At 39.3% G+C, this 21,287-nt stretch overlaps 1 protein-coding gene across 4 annotated transcripts in view; it reads right to left on the bottom strand.

Annotated features, from left to right (window-relative positions):
- Window positions 1–21,287, bottom strand: part of Grm1 (glutamate metabotropic receptor 1) — a 607,848-nt gene that overhangs the window by 136,615 nt on the left and 449,946 nt on the right. For all 4 annotated transcript variants that reach the window (XM_055629123.1, XM_055629124.1, XM_055629122.1 and 1 more), the window contains exon 7: window positions 9,661–9,787. In XM_055629123.1, coding sequence (XP_055485098.1) covers window positions 9,661–9,787 — 127 coding nt within the window. The remainder of the gene's footprint in view (window positions 1–9,660; window positions 9,788–21,287) is intronic.

The raw sequence follows: 21,287 nt of genomic DNA, 5'->3' as shown, positions 1-21,287 counted from the left end.
ATATAAAAAAAGGCATGTAATAGTCTTCATTTCAAGCTGTAAGTTCTTCCAAATTTCTTATACCGAATTTTATATTTTTACATACTTTTTGGGATTTGATCATTAAAAAATAAGGTTTTATTGTCAAATAAATATGGTATTTCAGAAAAAAAGATAGTTGGTAAGGTATATTGTAGAATCACATGAATAAATAGATAATAGTGTGGAGGTCATGGCAATTGACAAAATAGAGAACATAAGTAAAGCTAGTTATTTTTTTTTTTTTTTTTGCTTTTAATGACATTTAGTACAGGGTGCCTTTTTGAGAAGTCCTTATACTATTTGATATTTTAGAACAAATAAACATTATTGCATGACTTTTAATTGGTCCATGAATTATTGAGTCACTGTCAAATCTTATATCATCATGGAAAAGAATCATGTTTATTAATCATAAGAACTGAAGCATGAAATTTATGTGCAGAATTAAAATGTACATATCCTAGAAGAAAACACAAAAAGCCCAATAGCTTCCGAATGCACTGACTCTGAGAATTCATCAATATTTTCTCAGATCTAGAAAAAAAAACATGAAAATGTAAATTGCTTATAAATATTGGTTTCATTAATGAGAATCTTTAACACATTTAAAGTTGATTTCAGTACATTTCTTACAAACCTTACCTCCAACAACAACAACCATGTCTCAGAGAAAATCACTCTTTGTTCTAACAGAAATCTTACATTAAAAAAAAAAACAAAACATTAAAACACCCACTGAAAGACACTGTCATCACTCCTCTAATTATTTACTGATTTTTGGTAGTCTTTACCAAAAGAATACCAAAAGAGGTTTTTCTTTTCACTACTACTACTATGGCAACACCAAACCACATTTCCCTTGCTCTGGATTTGACATGGCGCCAAGTAAGTGACTTTCCACTCATGCATGAAAAAATAGGCATCAATAACACATAAATATAAATTAGTATGAGAGATGTATGTTCTGAAGATATTGAGGATATGTTTGCAAAATAGTCTGTATATATAACGGAATAGTAGCTGACTGATGGAGAGACAGGCAGCATGAGCTGTTACAAGGGTCAACTCATTTGAATGTGAAGGTAACCTTGATGTGAATCACATTTAACACGATCAATCTTTAGAAAGGCAATTGTACTAGTATTCATCTAGTTTATGGTAATAGAGATTTTTCCCATGTTTTGTCAAGATAAAATCCTAATTAATAAGAAGAATTGTTTGATAGTTAGGTAATACACTCACCTTGGGAGAATACAAGAAGTTAAGTATATGACTGGGTTCCATTGTGATAGCTGGGTGTAGTGGTATACACCTATAATTCTAGAACTCATGTGGGAAGTTGAGATGGGAGGATCTTTATTTCAAAGCCAGTCTGGGCTACCTAGTCAGGGCTGTACAAGGGAAGAACAGTATGATTTGGTCTCAAAAAATGGTCAGAAACTATCACAACACGCTGTATTTTTCTTTTTTTAATGTACGTTTTAAAATTTCAGTGTGTGTGTGTGTGTGTGTGTGTGTGTGTGTAAGATCTAAGTTTTGGCACCAATCACCTTAACCTACTGAAGCAGCTTACCAGCCCTTTCACATGTATTTGAAAGTATAAATAGAAGTTCTTTCTCATGTGTGAACTAAGTCCTAATTCATGTGAAAATAGAGCAGTAGGGAAGGATGTAGAAAATTCAAAATAATGCATAGAAAAACAAAACCCTCTTGTCTCTCAAAGCCAGTATTTCTGACTTCTAAGGACAACCTCAGAAAGGTGTCTGCACTTGGTTTTCTTCTTAGTCAGCTGAGAGCTTGCTCAAATAGCTGGAAGAAGGAGATGGGTGCTAAGTCAACTCCAGATCTTTGAGGGACTTGCTTATGAGAGAAAAGAGGATGAGCAGGAAGAACTCACTGTGGAGGAGGAGAAAACTAGAGAGAGAAATATGAGTGGCAGTGGAGGCCTGAGTACAAAAGAAGACTAGCATATGTGTGTATGGTATCCAGTCCATACTACCTGAACTGTATGTGACAGCCATTAGGCCCAGCAGGGAGATATATGGATTCATAAGGTGGCTTTTCTTTTGACAACTGCATTGATCTTCTAATTCTCTAAATTGAACAGACATGGATCTTGACACAGTTATTATGACCAAAGCACCAGGCTCTGAGCCCAAGAATGGTCTTTCCCAATAGGACAGGAAGTAGCTTTGAAAGCACCAATGCAGTTTACTTATACTTGTCTGACAAATAATGAAGTTGAGATTCAGAGTTGTTAAGTCATTAGATTAAGCTTCAAAGTTGGCAAGGGGGGAAAAAAAGACTCAATATTTGCTTGCATGTTCTGCATATCCAGGTAGATAGTCTAAAATTACACTCACACCCTTTGGTTTGTGGCTTCATTTGAGTTACTGCTTCCAATGTGGTAGGTAAGCTTCATAAAGTGATATACATTTTGTCCTTTTCTGTTTTTGTTGTCACTGCTTTGGGGGAATTACCCAGAAATTCTTAGCCTACAACAGCCAGTGTGTTGAAGTGTTTCACCTGTGCTTTTTCTACAAGTTTCATTATATGAGATATTACACTTGAGAACTTTGATCCACTTTGGGTAGTTTCTACTTAAGATGAATGATAGGAGTCATTTTCAATCTTTTCAGCATTCCTAACAGTGCAAGCAGAAGCTGTCTCTGACTCCTTTGGCTGCTTTTGAGACAACTTTTCTCATACTTGGTTGCCCTGTCCAGCCTTATTATGAGGAGAGGTTCTTAGTCTTTATTTATTTTATTTTTAAAATATTAGTTACAGTTTATTAACGTTGTATTCCAGCTGTACCCCACTCCCTCATTCTCTCCAAATTCCCTCCCTCCCTCCCTCCCTCCCTCCCTCCCTCATCTCCTCCCTGCCCCTTTCCAGGACCACAGAGAGAAGGGAGGAGACCTCTCTTCCATCTGACCCTAGCTTCCCAGGTTTCTTCAGGACTGGCTGCAATGTCCACCACTGTGGCCTAGCAAGGCTGCTCCTCCCTTGAAGGGGGAAGGTCAAAAAGCCAGCCACTGAGTACATGTCAGAAATAGTCCCTGTTCCCCTTACTAGGGTACCCACTTGGATACTGAGCTACCATGGGCTACATCCGAGCAGGGGTTCTAGGTTATATCCATACATGGTCCTTGGTTGGAAATACAGTCTCATAAAAGACCCCTGTGCCCAGATATATTTGGTCCTTGTGGACCTCCTGTCCTCTTCACATCTTACTAACTCCCCCTTCTATATGATCCCCTGCACTCTGCCCAAGGTTTGGTTATGAGTCTCAGCATCTGCTTTAATACACTGCTAGGTAGAGTCTTTCAGAGACCCTCTATGGTGAGCTCCTGTCCTGTTTCTTGTTTTCTCCTACTTCCAATCTCCATCCCATTTGTCTTTATAAGTGAGGATTGATCATCTTACCCCGGGTCCTCTTTCTTGTTTAGCTTCTTTAGGTGTAGAGATTTTAGCATGTTTATCCTGACTTTTAGGCCTAGTATCCACTTATAAGTGAGTATATACCATGTGTGTCTTTCTGCTTCTCGGATACCTCACTCAGGATGATCTTTTCTAGATCCAGCCATTTGCCTACAAATTTCATAATTTCCTTGTTTTTAATTGTTGAGTAATATTCAATTGTGTAAATGTACCACAATTTCTGTATCCATTCCTCCATTGAGGGACATCTGGGTTATTTCCAGGTCCTGGCTATTACGAATAAAGCTGCTAAGTACATGGTTGAACAAATGTCCTTCTTGTGTACTTGAGCATATTTTGGATGTATGCCTAGGAGTGGTATAGCTGGATTTTGAGAAGGTGCTAGTCTTATTTGTCTGAGAAAGCACCAGATTGATTTCCAAAGTGGTTGTACAAGTTTACATTCCCACCAGCAAAGCAGGTGTTGTCACTTGAGTTTTTGATCTTAGCCATTCTGAGGGGTGTAAGGTGATATCTCCGGGTAGTTTTGATTTGCATCTCCCTGGTGCTAAGGACAGTGAGCAATTCTTTAGGTGTTTCTCTGCCATTCTATATTCCTCTACAGAGAATTCTCTGTTTAGCTCTATATCCCATTTTTAATTAGATTACATGGATTGTTGCTTTTTAACTTCTTTAGTTCTTTATATATTCTGGATATAGGGTTGGTGAAGAGCCTTTCCCGTTCTGTAGGTAATCATTTTGTTCTGACAAAAGTGTCCTTTGCTTTACAGAAGCTTTTCAGTTTCATGAGGTCCCACTTATTGATTGTTGATCTTAGAGCCTTTGCTGATGCTGTTCTATTCAGGAGATTGTCTCCTGTGCCCATGAGTTCTAGGCTCTTTCCCACCTTTTCTTCTAACCGATTTAGTGTGTCAGCTTTTATGTTGAAATCTTTGATCCACTTGGACTTTAGTTTTGTTCAGGGTGTTAAATATGGATCTATTTGCATATTTCTGCATGTAGACATCCAGTTGGACCAGCACCATTTGTTGAAGATGCTGTCTTTTTTCCATTGAATGGTTTTTTGACTTCTTTGTCAAAAATCAAATATCCATAGGTGTGTGGATTTATTTCTGGGTCTTCTATTCGGTTCCATTGATCTACCATCCTGTTTCTATGCCAATACCATGCAGTTTTTATTACTATTGCTCTGTAGTACATCTTGAGATCAGGGATGGAGATACCTCCAGATGATCTTTTGTTGTATAGGATCGTTTTGGAAATTCTGTTTTTTTTTTTGTTTTGTTTTGTTTTGTTTTGTTTTGTTTTTCCATATGAAATTGAAAATTGTTCTTTCAAGGTCTGTAAAGAATTGTGTTGGTATTTTGATGGGAATTGCATTGAATTTGTAGATTGATTTTGGCAGGATGGTCATTTTCTCTATGTTAACCATCCCGTTTCATGAGCACGGGAGATCTTTCCATCTTCTGATATCTTCTTCAATTTCTTTCTTCAGAGACTTAAAGTTTTTTTCTTTTTTTTTAAATTTTTTATTTTTTATATTAATCACAGGTTATTTACTTTGTATCCCAGCCGTAGCCCCCTCACTCATTCCCTCCCAGTCCCACCCTCCCACCCTCCCTTCTTCGTCTTCTTCCTGTCCCTTTCCAAGTCCACTAACAGGGGAGGACCTCCTCCCCCTCCATCTGACCCTAGCTTATCAAGTCTCCTCAGGACTGGCTGCAATGTCCACAGAAGTGGCCTAGCCAAGCTGCTTTTCCCTCATGGGAGCGGAGTGGAAGAGCTTACTATTGAGTTCATGTCAGAAATAGTCCCTGTTCCCCTTATTAGAGAACCCATTTGGACACTGAGCTACCATGGGCTATATCCGAGCAGGGGTTCTAGGTTATATCCATACATGGTCCTTGGTTGGAGGATCAGTCTCGTGAAAGACCCCTGTGCCCTAATATATTTGGTCCTTGTGGCACTCCTGTACTCTCCAGGTCTTACTAACTTAAAGAAATGCTCAATGTCCTTCGCCATCAGGGAGATGCAAATCAAAACGACCCTGAGATTTCACCTTACACCCATCAGAATGGCTAAGATAAAAAACTCAAGTTACAACACATGCTGGAGAGGATGCAGAGAAAGGGGAACCCTCCTCCATTCCTGGTGGGAATACAAACTTGTACAATCACTTTGGAAATCAATCTGGCGCTTTCTCAGACAAATAGGAATAGTGATTCCTCAAGATCCAGCTATACCATTCCTAGGCATATATCCAAAAGATGCTCAAGTACACAAAAAGGACATTTGCTCAACCATGTTTGTAGCAGCCTTATTTGTAATAGCCAGAACCTGGAAACAACCCAGATGCCCCTCAGTTGAGGAATGGATACAGAAATTGTGGTACTTAAAGTTTTTTTTTCAATCAGGTCCTTCACTTTCTTGGTTAGAGTCACACCAAGATACTTTATGTTGTTAGTGGCTATTGTGAAAGGTTTTGTTTCCTTAATTTCTTTCTTGGCCCTTTTGTCTTTGGTATACAGGAAGGCTTCTAAATTTTTTTGAGTTAATTTTGTATCTATCCACTTTGCTGAAGTTGTTTATCAGCCGAAGGAGTTTTCTGGTTGAACATTTGGAGTCACTCGTGTATACTATCATATCATCTGCAACTAGTGATACTTTGACTTCTTCCTTTCCGATTTTTATCCCCTTGATATCCTTTAGTTCTCTTCTTGTTCTAGCTAGGACTTCATGTACTATGTTGAAGAGATATGGAGAGAGTGGGCAGCCTTGCCTTATCCCTGATTTTAGTGGAACTGATTTAAGTTTCTCTCCATTGAGTTTGATGTTGGCTATAGGCTTGCTGTATATTGCCTTTACTATGTTTAGGTATGTGCCTTGTATCCCTGATCTCGCCAAGACTTTAAGCATGAATGGGTGTTGGACTTTGTCAAATACTTTTTCAGCATCTAAGGAGATGATCATGTGGTTTTTCTCCTTCAGTTTCTTTATATGGTGGATTACATTGATGGATTTCCATATATTGAACCATCCCTGCATGCCTGGGATGAAGCCTCCTTGTTCATGGTGGATGATATCTTCTATATGTTCTTGGATTCGGTTTTCCAGTATTTTATTGAGTATTTTTGCATCAATGTTCATAAGAGAGATAGGTCTGAAGTTCTCTCTTTTGGTTGGTTCTTTGTATGGTTTAGGTATCAAGGTGATGGTACTCCATAGAATGAGTTTAGTAATATTATTTTTGTTGGTTAATTATTTTTATGTCCAGTATTAAGTGTTTTTGCCAGTCACCAGGTCCTCAGGGCATTCCCTGTTTTATTTATGAGCTTTGTGAATTTGGCTCCTACCTTTCTCTAATATGTATTCTTTAAAAAAAAAAAAACTTCTCTCTTTTCCTGTAAGCCAACTGTAAAAGTGGGTCAGTACTCACTTGTCAAAGAAAGCCCTAAAAAATGATTTTAAATAAGAAGTTTAAATGTTCACATTCACCTTAAGGATATCCATGTAACTAGGCCATACAGGGCATTCATATCTAAAAAGAAAACAAATTATTGAAAGAAGTCACTGTCACTTTAAAAGAGTGATATGTGTGCTGCTCCAGCTCTGTAATGGTGGAGTTGATGGGCATGCCCATGCTAAAGAGTGGGGCTGGACACACGATCAGTGGCCCAAAAGGTATTTTCAATTTTGGCTGTACATGTTTAAAAATGTTGAGTGTAGGTTCAAGCTGAAGATTTTAGATATAGGTTCTCTAGACCCCAAACATATCCATGTGAGAACGCACCCAGGGTGTGCTGCTGAGCAAAAGGAGTGCATAGTGGGCTAACCCATGCATGAGCTTGCCCTTACCCTTACCACATTACAATGATTCTCACTCTACAGGAACTCATTGCTCCTGAGCCCAAAATGGAGGCTGCAAAGAAGAAAACACTATCTTGGAAGACACCGAGAAAATGAAAAACTTAAGGTGGCAGGACAAACTTGGCAAGTCCAAATATAGGTTTCAAGCCATCATTTCATCATTTCCTGTCTATGGCACTCTTTGGTCAAAGTGTCTTTAATTTTCCTCTTATTTTTTCATCTTTTGTTCCTCTTCTTTCTAAGCCCTTTTCTATAAAGTAGTTTTGTGTGTGTGACTCACTACATTTAGTTAAGGTTGCCTGCATGCACATGGGCATTAAGTGTGTTCAAATATGCTAGGTCCCATTCCAAAAACTGAGTACAAGAATATGGAGGTGAGCATGCATTTATTTGTTGGATGGCATTTAAGTATATGAAAACTTTCAAGCTAGCTCTTAGCTAGAGAATTAAAAAAAAAAAAGGAAAGAACGAGTGTGGTTAATGTAGTTGGTAATCTCAAAAATATATTACAATCTAATTTGCTTTCTTTGGAAAGGGTCTTTGCATTGGGTGATTTCTCATAGTCATTTAAATTTGGCTCTAACAGGACTAACGTTTCACAAGGCTGTGCCATTTAAGTATAATTTTAGCTATATGACCTAGTTCTACTTATCTAACCATTTTAAAATCTATATTTGGATAAAACCATGTGTTTTACTTTCACATTTTTCTTCAGAATAAATCAAAAGCAAGAAACTAGCAGCATTATCACCTTTCCTGGAGATTTTCAAAGGCATCCAGGGAGTCATGGGATCGGGGTTTGCGGCTTGGGTTCCTTCACCTTGTGTATACAATTTTGTTCCTCCAGGCTTCTGCTTCCTCTAAGATGAATGATCCATACACCAAGCCTGTATTTATTTACATGCTAAGGTTCCTAAGGCTTTAGACTTAAAATTTTTGTGGAGCATTTCTGAAAAGTTTCTCTCCTGTGAGTGTATACCAGGGACTATAAAAAAAAACCTAAATTATATATATGAACATTGCTTTTTAGCATATATATATATAATATATATACATACATTGCTTTTTAGAATATATATAGAGAGAATATATACATACATATATATACACACTATATATATGTATATACATATATATATACACACTATATATATGTATATACATATATATATATACATATATATACATATATATAGTGTGTATATATATGCATGTTCATATATTTACATAATAAGTACATCCCAGCTCCCTTGATTTTATTCCTAAGTAGTTTCTTACATCTAATTCTTCCCCTTCCTTCTCTCTGCAGCTGGACTAGACCACACCTTTTGAAATGTCTCATTAGGATGAAGGTGGCAGCTCCTTCATGGCTGTCTCCAGTCTGCATTCCACATTGCCCCCAGATCCATCTACCTACAAACTGGTTTCATGATGTCATTCCCTACCTTAAAACTCTCCAGTGCTAAAAGCCAAAAGTCAAGGTCTAAGCACAGAGAAGGGCTGAGAGAAATATCACCATGAGTCTTATTTCTCAACACTGTGGTGTCTATCGACCAAGTCCATGTACTTATTCCTTGGTTTGCCCAAGTCTATTATAAGCTTTCAACTGTCCTGTGTTTGACTTGCTATCATTCTTTTCATCTTCTTGCTTGCATGAAAAGCTTCTTGTTCTTTATAAGCATCTCTTTATATTAATTGTTATGCTATAGTTCCTTTCCTTTTCTTTCTTAACAAATTTTAAGCAAAATGAAAGCTAAGATTAGAAGTAGGTTTTGTGGTTCATACCTGCAATCTAAGTATCACATAATCTGTAAGGCAGGACCAGGAGACTAGCCACAAGAACAGTGCCAAGACTGACATACATGACCATGTGCTCATGCATACATGTACACACACATACACAGGAACACACACACATGCATGCGCATGCACACACACACAAGCGCACATAAATGCCAAAAACAAGAATTTAGGATTGTGGTCCATTTATGTGTGTATCTTTAGGGATGTAGTGGTAACTTAGACGATGTCCAGGAAATGTTAGCAAATATAAATTCAGTTGGCTTGAAATGCCTCCAAGTAAAATTTTGAGAAGAAGAAATAGAAAATTATATCTGTAACAGAATATCTAAGCACATATCAACTCACTTGTGCTTGGATGGAAATGAACTTCATTTTCAATACAGGGCGTTTAAACTTCAAAAGTTTGTATGTACTGTCAGGCACAAGCTCTACCAAGTGTGTAGCATAGCAAAAGGCCATGGTGAAAAGCCAGGAACTAATTCATAAGTAACCTCAGAGGGGCAATGCTACAAGAGAGCTGGCTCCTACCTGTCAGGTCTGCATTGGGCCACCACCCAAGGTCACAGGCTCTGCAGGTGAACTCATCTTGCACAAACTCATTCTCCTTGCAGGCAGTACAGATCCAGCAGCAGCTGACCTCCCCTTTCCGTATGACCTGCAAGACACAGAGGTGTCACTTACTGTGTAGTTGGTTTCCCACACAAGCTTTGGGTGAGGACTTGTCATCACAGTAACTTTGAAAAATCTGCTGCCTGCTAAAAGGACCCTGGAAGGTTTAAAAACCCCATGAGTTCAGAGATCAGGCGTGGTTGTCAACTCGTTCTGTCCTGAATTTGGAAGCTGTTTGGTAGCATGTTCATACAATGAATTGACTACATTATTTCTGTAGCATTTTTAAGAAATAAGAATTCAAGCATTTTTTAAGAAATAGGAATTCAAACATGGTGACACATGCCTTTAATTCCAGCACTCGAGAGGCAGAGGCAAGTGGATCTCTGTGAGTTCAAGTCCAGTCTGGTCTACACAGTGAATTCCAGGACAGTCAGAGCTACATAGTGAGACTCCATCTCAAATAAACAAAACAAAATTTAACTTTATCCTTATTTATGTTTACATTTATTAATTACTTTTAAGAGAAAAAAAACAACAATATATTTTTTTCTCTGAAAGTTTTTCCATTCTTTAAATACACTTAAACAATGCTATGGGAAAGGGAAATGGGGCCAGAATCGCTGGCTACATCCCAGATTCGACCCATGCTTTTTCATTTTGTATATTTTGTTGGTTTTCTCTCAATGCGGATGAGTGGCTGGATCTGCAGATCAGCTTCTTTCATCAAGATGTCAGAAACAGTATCATTTGATGTTCTTCCTGATAATGTATTGTTAAGTTTTCCAAATTTCTCACCAATGTCTAAGAGGTTTTGACCAGATGCTGGGCATGATGTATGTGAAGGCACAACATGCTGCTTTTCTTCTCTCACTCTCTTTCATTAAGAAGTTTTCAACCTTGTCTAGCAAGCAGGTAGTTTTTTACACCCAGTTCTCTCCCTTCTGGACCTTGTCCTTTAATTGGGACTATTTAACCTACCCTTTGACACTTTGATGTCTCCTTTCATCTACAAATGTGTTGGGTCACAATCACCTCTCCTATGATGAATGTATTGAATATATTTGTTATAGAACAAACCTAGAATGCTCTATTTTAGAAACTGTTTATCTTGTTAATAAATTCTGATTCTTCTTGACCTTTATTCAATTGCATGTATGTTCAATAAGACATCTGCATTCTGGCTGATGAAAACTGGAACAGTTCCTGGCTGTGTCAGCTTTGAAACTCACTTCCTAGTCATTTTCTTTGCCTGGACCCTTCAGACTTTTCACATGCAGATTGATGTTCAAATACTCAAGGAAACTCCTGTACTAAGTCCCAGGACTATTTATTTGTTTCCTGCAGAGATCCATCTTATCACTTCTCTGTGCTGCAAACTGTGGCTTTCCAAAATCTGATTCTGTCTTCTTGAATTAACAAGATGGTCAAATTCTGTGTTCTGTGTAGCTGAGCAACCAGGAGATTGCTTCCAGGCAGGAAGCCTGAGTGGTTTTAGGGTTTTCCTTGCACATTTTTTTCACTTCCCTGGCATCAAGGTCAAAAACTATCTACCGATGTTGGAACATATTGGCTTCAAATATTTTATCAAGCGTTTCCATTGTTTATGGCAGAGAGCAGTCTGCATTCTGTTATTCCCTCATGTAGAGTAGAAGTCCTTTGCTAGCACATTAAAAATACCACAAATTCCATATGTAAAGTCAGAATTAAGCTGTAAATATTACCATAATTTAAAGTGACAGATACCCCAGCCTTCATAAATCTGAAATTATTTTCTGGCTGAGTTGAAATTTATACCATCATTTTAGAATAATGAGAAAAGATTAAATGACAGAATATTCCAACCAAATGTAAACCGTTTTTCTTTTCTATTTTGCTTTTACATGATGTTTAAGAGTACAAAAAATTTAGTGGGTTTTTTTTTAATTTTTTTTTTTTTTTTTTAGTGGTTTTATTTCAGATAGCCTCAGAGTAGGTATGGAAATTTTACATTTCAAACAATCATTGTTTTCTAAATGGTAAGTTAAAAATTTAATTAATAAATGCATATTACTTTCTTATTTTAATTAAGCCTATATGTGTGACTGGACTTTTATCTACAAGGGGAAAAATAGCATAGCTTTACTGCAGAACAAATGGTCATGTGTAATGAGGAAATATTTGCAGTTCATACCGGGACCAGAACAAGTGAGGATAAGAGGGAACCTCTTCCTCCCTTACCAGAGCCTCCATCCCAAACTCAGAATTTTGACAAAAAGACCAACTTAAAGAAAAAAAAAGACCAAAAAAAAAAAGACCAACTTAAAGGAAGAAGGTGTGTGTGTGTGTGTATGTGTGTGGGTGTGGTGGGGTGAGAGAGAAAAAGAGAGGGAACAGACACTCTGAAAGCAATCTGTAAATCTGTAAAGATTTGTACGTTCTCTAGTACTTTCTTTGTCTCTATTAAAAATTCCCTCCCTCTCCCCACCTCACAAAAAAATGTTTTTCCTTGATTCTGGACAGTCTTCCCTTTGCATTTTTAAAGTGGATCGCTATTTATGTTTTTATTGTGAACTGTTGAAAATCCAGTGCTTGGAAATTGAAATCTGCACTTAGAGGAAACATGCCAGTTCACATAATAACAGAGTTGAACATGTGGCTGTGGGATAAGAGCTTGGGGTTGGCCCTCAGCCCAGTTTTGCTACATTCTGAATGCAGGAATTGAGAAACAAGAGACTCAACAACTCTGCGTCTCAGATCCATCACCTATAAAGCAGGGTCAGTAGGGTAACACCTTCTATGGAAGAGTCACTTCAAGAAGTAACTTGTAAGGGATCCGTTGTCCTTAGACAAGGACCTGCTGGGTGACTCCAGGTCTTCCACTTCATTCCTTCTTTCTTCCTCCTTCTTTCCTCTAATCTTCCTTTGACTTCCTGCCCATTCTTATTCCTTCAGTTCTCCCTTCCTCTCTTCCTTTGTTCTCACTTGTCTGGGGTAGAATTACAATTAAAGGCTTGTGTAGTGCAGTTTTGTAGTTCAAGAAAACCTGGGAGATCTCTTGCCTACTCTTGTCTGGGTCTACTTGTCAAATAAGAAGTACAAAGAGCAAGAACACAGAAGACAGGCATCTTTTTCCCAGTGTACATGAGCATCTTAGAACAAGGCTCTGAATTCTTTCATTATCCTTCTATTCTAAGAGTGGGAATAGAATCATACTGTTTCTCATCTTTGGTTTGCCTAAGCATCCCCTTTTATGTTTGTAACCAGTAACTTATATTAAATGCCCTCTATTAAACTGTGTGGCATTATTTATCTTGTCCAGAATTGGCTCTACCAATAAAGCATTGGCATCATTAGATAGTATTTTATTAGTTGTATATCTCTAAAAATAACTAGCAGAAAAAAATGTGCTTTTAATAGCATCAAAAGAAATTATCATAAAGTTTTATAGATTCCCAGAAAAGAAATCAAATTATTACTTTAGCATCTATGGCATTTTATGTTTAGAAGGGGTTCCTTTTGAAAGCTCTACTCCCCAGTTAATACAAACACATGTACTTCTCAGGCTGACTGTCTTCACCGTGGCTACTGAAAGCTAGATTTCTATTCTACACCTGGTAGGTGGCAAATTAGTGGTGTTAGAATGTAAGTGTTATTATTTGGTAATGTTATTCAGATTTCATTTGTTTCTTCACCTCCCAAAGTATTTATGGGGGGAAAAATATATCTCCCATCCAGGAGCTACTGAGAGCAGAATATTTTTATCTTGCAGAATACAGAATATTTCTAAAATTGGCCCCTGAAAGATTTGCATTTATACTGAGTACACTGTAATGGCTCAACAATGACTACTGGGATTTCCTATGATAGCATCATATGGATGTAACACAGACATGCTTGAAGAAACACTTCAGGATCAAGGCAGACAGATATATGCAAGCACCCTAGCCTCTAAACTTGGGAAGAAAAAAGGCCTCCCTTCTGGGATGTGCAATGGAAATGCACATGCTGTGTGAGCACCCAGTTACAGCCTGCCAAGGACAGAGTGACAGGAGGGGCTGCACAGGGATTTGGAATGTGGTGATTTCCTGGGGAAAAATGTTTTTCATGCCCATTTTTTCCCCAACCCCGTATCCTGAAAATTAAAACCATTGCATTAGCTGTTCTGTAGTGGTCCTCTGTATAGCCAACTCAGTATCACTGAAACTGGGAAAGAGTCAGGATAACATTGTGCTGGGGTATCTCTGTTCTCCCCACATATGACTTGAGTTATCCAATATTCTGTTTTGTTTTTTTTTTCTCTCTACCTACAAAAACAACTAACTAAACAAACAAAAGATCCCAATGTATACTATGAGATCCCAATCTCATAGTAAGGTGTCAGTCAGGAGGAAGTTTGATACCTCTGAATCTCAGAGAACATACTCCTAAGGGCCACCAGATGGCCTCATGTGGAAGAGTTACATCTACACAAGAAGTGGATGTCCAGTGAGAAGCACCACTGTTGGTAGCAGTTTAGGAGTCACTCTTACACAACTGAAATACCTACGTAGCCTGAAACTAACATCATATCTGTATCTCCTTTGCTCTACACTACCCAGGACGTGATCAGAATCCTTTACAAATGTGGTCCACTGAATTAGCCCACGTTCTGTTGCCAAAACCAAATACTAGAAGCTACGGGATTTATAAGCAAGAGAGATTTATTTAGTTCACAGTTTTGATGACTGGAAGTCCAAGATTAAACAGCATGATTTGGTTGCACATGAGGGCTTCTTTGGGCTACAGCACGACAAGGAAAACTGGTTTGCTTGCAGAACAGTCTAAGCTTTATAACACACTATTGCCATGATAAATCACTGAAGGAGACAAATGATGAATATTAATCTCTTTTGGGAGTGATATCCCAAATGACTTACTTTCCCATATGTCCTACCTCTTAAAAGTTCTGCCACCTCTCCACAACGTCACCCTGAGGGCTAAGTTGCAGTACAAAAATCTCTGTGGCACACACACAAACTATAATACTCACAAACCAAGTGGCTAACCATGGCCGCAGTGGTCATAGTAAGAGCACATTAGCACCCAATCAATCTAGCTGTCATGAGTATAGTTGGTTTCAGTGTAACTTCCTCAGAGAAGGTGAAAGATAATTCAAACTTCACTTTGTCTCAGAACTTAATTATTTCCTTAAAATGGAAAATGGCTACAGATACCAACAGTTTTTTTTTTTCACCCTAACAACTTCTCTCAGTGGCTTCATGCTCTTTTGTTGTGGTGGTGTTTTTTTTTTTTTTATTAATTTTTTTATTTATTACAATATATTCATTTTGTATCTCAGCTGTAGAACCTCGCTTGTATCTTCCCAACCCCACTGTCCCTCCCTCCCTCTTCTCCTCCCATGCCCCTTCCCAAGTTCACTGATAAGGTAGGTCCTCCTCTCCTTCCATATGACACTAGCTTATCAGGTTTCATCAGGACTGGCTGCATTGTCTTCCTCTGTGGCCTGGTAAAGCTGACCCCCACACACACTCAGGGGGGAGTGATCAAACAGCCAGCCACTGAGTTCATGTCAGAGACAGCCCCTGTTCCCCTTACTAGGGTACCCACTTGGAGACTGAGTTGACATGGGCTACATCTGAGCAGGGGTTCTAGGTTATCTCCGTGCATGGTCCTTGGTTGGAGAATCACTCTCAGTTGGGCCCAGATTTTTTGGTTCTGTTGCTCTCCTTGTGGAGCTCCAGTCCCTTCCAGGTCTTTCTATCTCCCCATTCTTTCATATGATTCCCTGTAATCTGTCCAAAGTTTGGCTATGAGACTCAGCATCTGCTTTAATACCCTGTTGGGTAGAGTTTTTCAGAGGACCTCTGTGGTAGCTCCTGTTTTGTTCCTTGTTTTCACCCTCTTCTGATGTCTATCCTGTTTGCCTTTCTGAACGAGAATTGAGCATCTTACCCAGGGTCCTCCTTCTTGCTTAGCTTCTTTAAGTGTACATATTTTAATATGTGTATCCTATGTTATATGTCTAATATCCACTTAAAAGTGAGTATATACCATGTGTGTCTTTCTGGTTCTGGGATACCTCACTCAGGATGATCTTTTCTAGAGCCCACCATTCGCCTACAAATGATTTTCTTGTTTTTAATTGCTGAGTAGTATTCCATTGTGTAAATGTACCACAATTTCTGTATCCATTCCTCAGTTGAGAGACATCTGGGTTGTTTCCATGTTCTAGCTATTATGAATAAAGCTACTATGAACAACGTTGAGTAAATGTACTTGTATATTTGAGCATCTTTTGGATATATGCCTAGGAGTGGTATAGCTGGATGTTGAGGTAGCACTATTCCTAATTGTTTGAGAAAGCACCAGATTGATTTCCAAAGTGGTTATACAAGTTTACATTCCCACCAGCAATGGAGGAGGGTTCTCCTTTCTCCACATCCTCTCTAGCATGTGTTGTCACTTGAGTTTTTGATCTTAGCCATTCTGATGGGTGTAAGATGAAATCTCAGGGTTGTTTTGATGTGCATCTCCCTGATGATTAATGATGTCGAGCATTTCTTTAAGTGTTTATCAGCCATTCTATATTCCTCTACAGAGAATTCTCTGTTTAGCTCTGTATCCCATTTTTAATTGAATTACTTGATTTTTTGCTGTTTAACTTTTTGAGTTTTATATATATATATATATATATATCCTGGATATTAGTTTTCTGTCAGATATAAGGTTCCAATATTTGTTTATTTTAAAGTCCCGGAGAGATCAGAGATACATGGCACTTTCCTAAAAATAGTAAAGACAATATAAAGCCAACATCAAACTAAACAGAGAGAAACAAATCAATCGCACTGAAATCAGGGACAAGGCAAGACTGCCCACTCTCTCCTTATCTCTTCAACATAATTCTTGAAGTCCTTGTGAGAGCAATAAGACAATTAAAGGAGATCAAGGGGATTCAATTTGGAAAGGAAGAAGTCAAAGTATCACTATTTGCAGATGATACGATGTGATATGATGTCACATGAGTGACCCCAAAAATTCTAACTCCTACAGCTGATAAACACCTTCTGTAAAGTGGCTAGATTCAAAATTAACTCAAAAAAAAATCAGTAGCCCTCCTGGATACAAAAGGCTTCATGCTCTTTTTTATTTTTTATTTTTTATTTTTGGCTTCATGCTCTTAAAGGAGCCAAACCTCCTAACTTTTGTAGTAGTTCATATAAGGCATCTCAATCCTCCACAGAAAAGCTTAGGTTATGCTTCAACCTCAGGAGACATAAGTATCCTGAGTGCTCCTCAGTATGCTTTGGGCTTCCTCTCCATTTAGGGAGAGGGTTCGAAGCTCCTAGGGAGAGCAAGGCATAATTATAGCACAGAAAGGGGTCCAGAGCTTTACAAGAGATCCACTCCCGCCCCAATTGTGCTGTGCAACATTTACATGACAGCTTGTCTGCTCCTTGAGATGAATCACAGCAAATTAGAGCTGGGGAAGACCTATTAGTTTATCTGAGCTTTATGCCTGCCTGATTACCACCCCTGCCCTATACAACACTGCTGCAATAGCCTGGACCTAAATACATGTTACCCAGCCTTTTTCTATGACTATTATCCCCAACACATCCAGCAAGAAACCTGGTGTCTAGCATTTATTTTCTTTAATTTTCTACATATGGTATTATTACCAGCTATTCACTTCTTTTTTCCTGAAAGTCCTGGATATAATTAAAGTTGGAGACTCATTTTGTTTAAAAAAATATTTTGTTTCAGAAGGACCGAAGTACTTCATAGGGAAAGAGCAATCTATTCACAGATTCTGTATTGTTTTGGTTTTCCTTCTCCCCAGACTGATTGTTACTTTAGCTATATTCTTGGCATTGTACAGCTTTTCCCTTCTTTAACAATAGCTGGAACTATGACTAAGTGATATTATTGGCTTTGATTTCCACATTTACTCTTGTTCCTAAGTTTTTAATTTTAAAATAATTGACAAAACGTTATATCAAGTTGGGCAACATGAAGGTTTGATATATGTATGCATTGTGTAATGATTGCCACAGTGAAATTTGTTAATACTTCCATCACAATCCATGCTGTGCATTAGGTTCCCAGAGCTTTCTTTAGTAATAGCTGCCACTATGATTTAGCACAATTACTGGTTTCCACATGTACTTCTGTTTAGATTTTTGATGCAATTATTCATCGTTTTGCTGCCTACAGTATATGTAAGTTCCCAGCCTATCTCTGCTACTAAAATATTAAACTATTTAAATAATTTACATTCTTCCCAATGGAATATCTAGATATCTCAAATCATTGAAATGCCTATATAAATATCTAAAAACCTTGATTTTCAGTTGTAGTTAAACATAAGGGCATAAGCAACAATCTCCTTTCTGAAGTTTTGCTTTAAAAATATCTGTTTTTTGGGGAGGGCAAGATGGCGGTACAGGGAGAACACTGTGTCTGAGAAGCGGGGCAACACACTCCGTGCAGCGACCAGGAGACTGAACTCTGGGCCCTAAAACAACAGCTATCTTGTTTCCCAGGTGAGGGGAGGCTCCCACGGTGTGGGAATCGGTCAGGTCCACTCTCGGCTGCCCAGCCAGAACCAGGAAGAGATCCTGGGTAATGCAGGCTTTGGGTCTCTGGGCTGGAACCGCAAGCCTGCGTGTCCTGATCATGTTCCCAGGCTGATTGGTGGGCACAACGGTGCCAGATCCTGGGAGTCCCAGTCGCAAGAAAACCCCACGGGGAAGGAAAGTTGCAAGACTAATCACAGGTCACCCAGTACTCGCCTCCATCACAACTGAGCTCCCACCGCGCATGGAGAGCAGCTGCGCACCCAGCCCAAAATCTCTACTCCCTCTTGGGAGGAGGCAGGAGGCATCCAGCAGAATCTGCCACAGACCACATTGTCTTTACCCCAACCCGAGATCGGGGCTGAGAAAACCCAATCCTTTCAGGCACTCCCCCAAAAGCTGCCATAACCCTGCCGCGGCGGAGCAGAAGGATAAAGAGGCGCACAGCGGCTTCACAGTGCCAGAACTCCAGTGCTGCAGGCGGCTCCTAGCAAACAAACTTCAACCCGGGATCTGGGACTGTGGTCATTCTACACGTCCTGAGATTCTCCTGGGTCTAGCGGCAATAAGGTCTAGCAGCAAGTTCTATCACTGGCGCCCCCCTCCCTGACCCCTGGCAAAGAAACTCCGACTCAGGATCATACTGAGAAGCCCCAACCCCTTCTGGCACTCCCCTGAGAGCACCTCCATAAGCTTGCCCTAGCAGAGGGGAAGATCAGAGGGGAAGGACAGAGAGGTAGCCTGCCAAGGACACAGCACCCTCTCCCCAGCTCAACCAGTGGCCCCTAGCAGAGAAACCCAAGCTCTGGATCTGAGGACAGTCAACCCCACCTGGTACTCTCTCAGGATCAGCAAACATAGGTTCTACCACCAGGCTCATTCTGGCAGAGAGATCTGGGCCTGGGATCTGGGATTGAGAACACTCAACCTAACTCTTTCCCGTGCCACCCCGGGACCACTCAACATAACCCCTCCTGGCAGAGGGAAAGGACAGAGAGGCAGCACACAGGAAAGGTGGACACTGAGTCCTGCGGACACAGGGTCACAGAGCTCATAGTTAGCCTACCCGCTTACATTCCCGCAGCAGGACCAAATCAGACAGTAGAGAGCAAGGGGAACCCCTGTGCATTCCAACTTGTCCTGCAAGAGAGTGAGTGAGCCTTCTAGGGAGAGTTTGCCCCAGTCCCAGGGCCTCTCCACAGAAACAACCAGAAGAGATCCCTGACACCCACACCCCTAGTGTGGGCATCATAGGGATTCTTGGGATAGCGACCCCAACATTGTAGCCTCTGCCTTGCGGGTCCAACAGTATAATCCAGGCAAACAATCCCTGGATCTCAGACAGAACTGCGTAATATTGGCTTGCAGGCCACTGCAATAGTCAGAGAATCCGCGCATGCACACTGTGCCAGCTAAAAGTACATGTGAATAGCGCCAGCGTCACATTCCTTATTTAGGCAAAACTGAAACCACAGTGCACACTCCCAAACCAGTGAACCTCTTTCATGTTCCTGAAAAAACAGTCCAGAAAACAGAAAGAGAGGATCATAGCCCGAACTACAATCTCAAGGAACAAACAGTGAGGGTTATAAATAACCAGATGGCTAGAGGCAGACGTAAGAACACACCCAACAAAAATCAGGACCCTCACCAGCAACCCCACAAAACAATGGACACTTCAATTCACTAATTATACAAGAAAACGACCTCAAAACTATGTTTCTCCAGCTATTAAAGGCCCATAAAGATGAAATGAACAAAGCCCTCAGAGAAATAGCCTAAGAAATCGGGACTAACCAAGAGGAAATAAATCGTGCTCTCAGAGAAATGACCACGGAAATTGAGGCAATCAAAGAAGAAATACACAAAGCTATCAAAGAAATGTCCACACAAATGAAGGCAAATAAAGAAGAAATAAACAAAGCTCTCATAGAAATACAGGTAATTATAGCCAAAGAAGTAGAGGCACAATTAGTGATACATAGAGAGGAAACAGACAAAAAAAAAAATAGAAGCCGTCATTGAAAAGCAGGATTCCACATTCAAACAGATGAAGGAAATGGTGCAAGACATGAAAACAGAATTAGAATCAATAAAGAAAACACAAATAGAGAAAAACCAGGAGCTGGAGAACATAGAGAAAAGATCAGGAACTACAAAGGTAAGCATCACCAACAAAATACAAGAGATGGAAGAAAGAATCTCAGGAGCTGAAGATACACTTGCAGAAATTGACATGTCTCTCAAAGAAAAAATAAAATCAGAAAAGTTCCAAACACAAAACATCCAAGAAAGCAAGGACACCGTGAAAAGACAAAACCTAAGAATAATAGAAGTAGAAGAAAAAGGAGACAACAGGCTCAAAGGTCCGGAAAATATTTTCAAGAAAATTATAGAAGAAAACTTTCCCAACTTAAAGAAGGAGATGGCCATAAACATACAAGAGGCCTACAGAACACCAAGTAGACTAGACCAGAAAAGAAATTCTTCACGTCACATCATAGTCAAAACACTGAACCTACAGAACAAAGAAAAAATTCTAAAAGCAGCAAGGGAAAAAGACCAAGTAATATATGAAGGTAGACCTATCAGAATCACACCAGATTTCTCAACAGAAACTATGAAAGCCACAAGGGCCTGGACAGAAATCATACAGTCCTTAAGGGACCACAGATTCCAACCCAGACTACTATACCCAGCAAAACTTTCAATCAACATAGACGGAGAATTCAAGATATTCTAAGACAAAACCAAATTTAAACAATATCTACATAGTAACCCAGCTCTACAGAAGTTACTAGAAGGGAAACTCCAAACCAAAGAAAACAACTACATCGAAGGAAACAGAGGAAATAGATAACTACACAACAAAAAAAAAAAAACAAAAGAATACAAGCAATGAAACTCAGTGACACTACCAAACCCACATCTAAAGTAAGTAACAATTTTTGGCACTAGTTTCTATCAACATCAACGGACTCAATT

The sequence above is a fragment of the Psammomys obesus genome, unplaced genomic scaffold (genome assembly GCF_907164565.1).
Source record: "Psammomys obesus unplaced genomic scaffold, mPsaObe1.curated_primary_1811, whole genome shotgun sequence".
NCBI classification, from domain to species: domain Eukaryota; kingdom Metazoa; phylum Chordata; class Mammalia; order Rodentia; family Muridae; genus Psammomys; species Psammomys obesus.
Note: the sequence above shows the minus strand (reverse complement) of the source record. Positions and strands in the feature narration are given on the sequence as shown.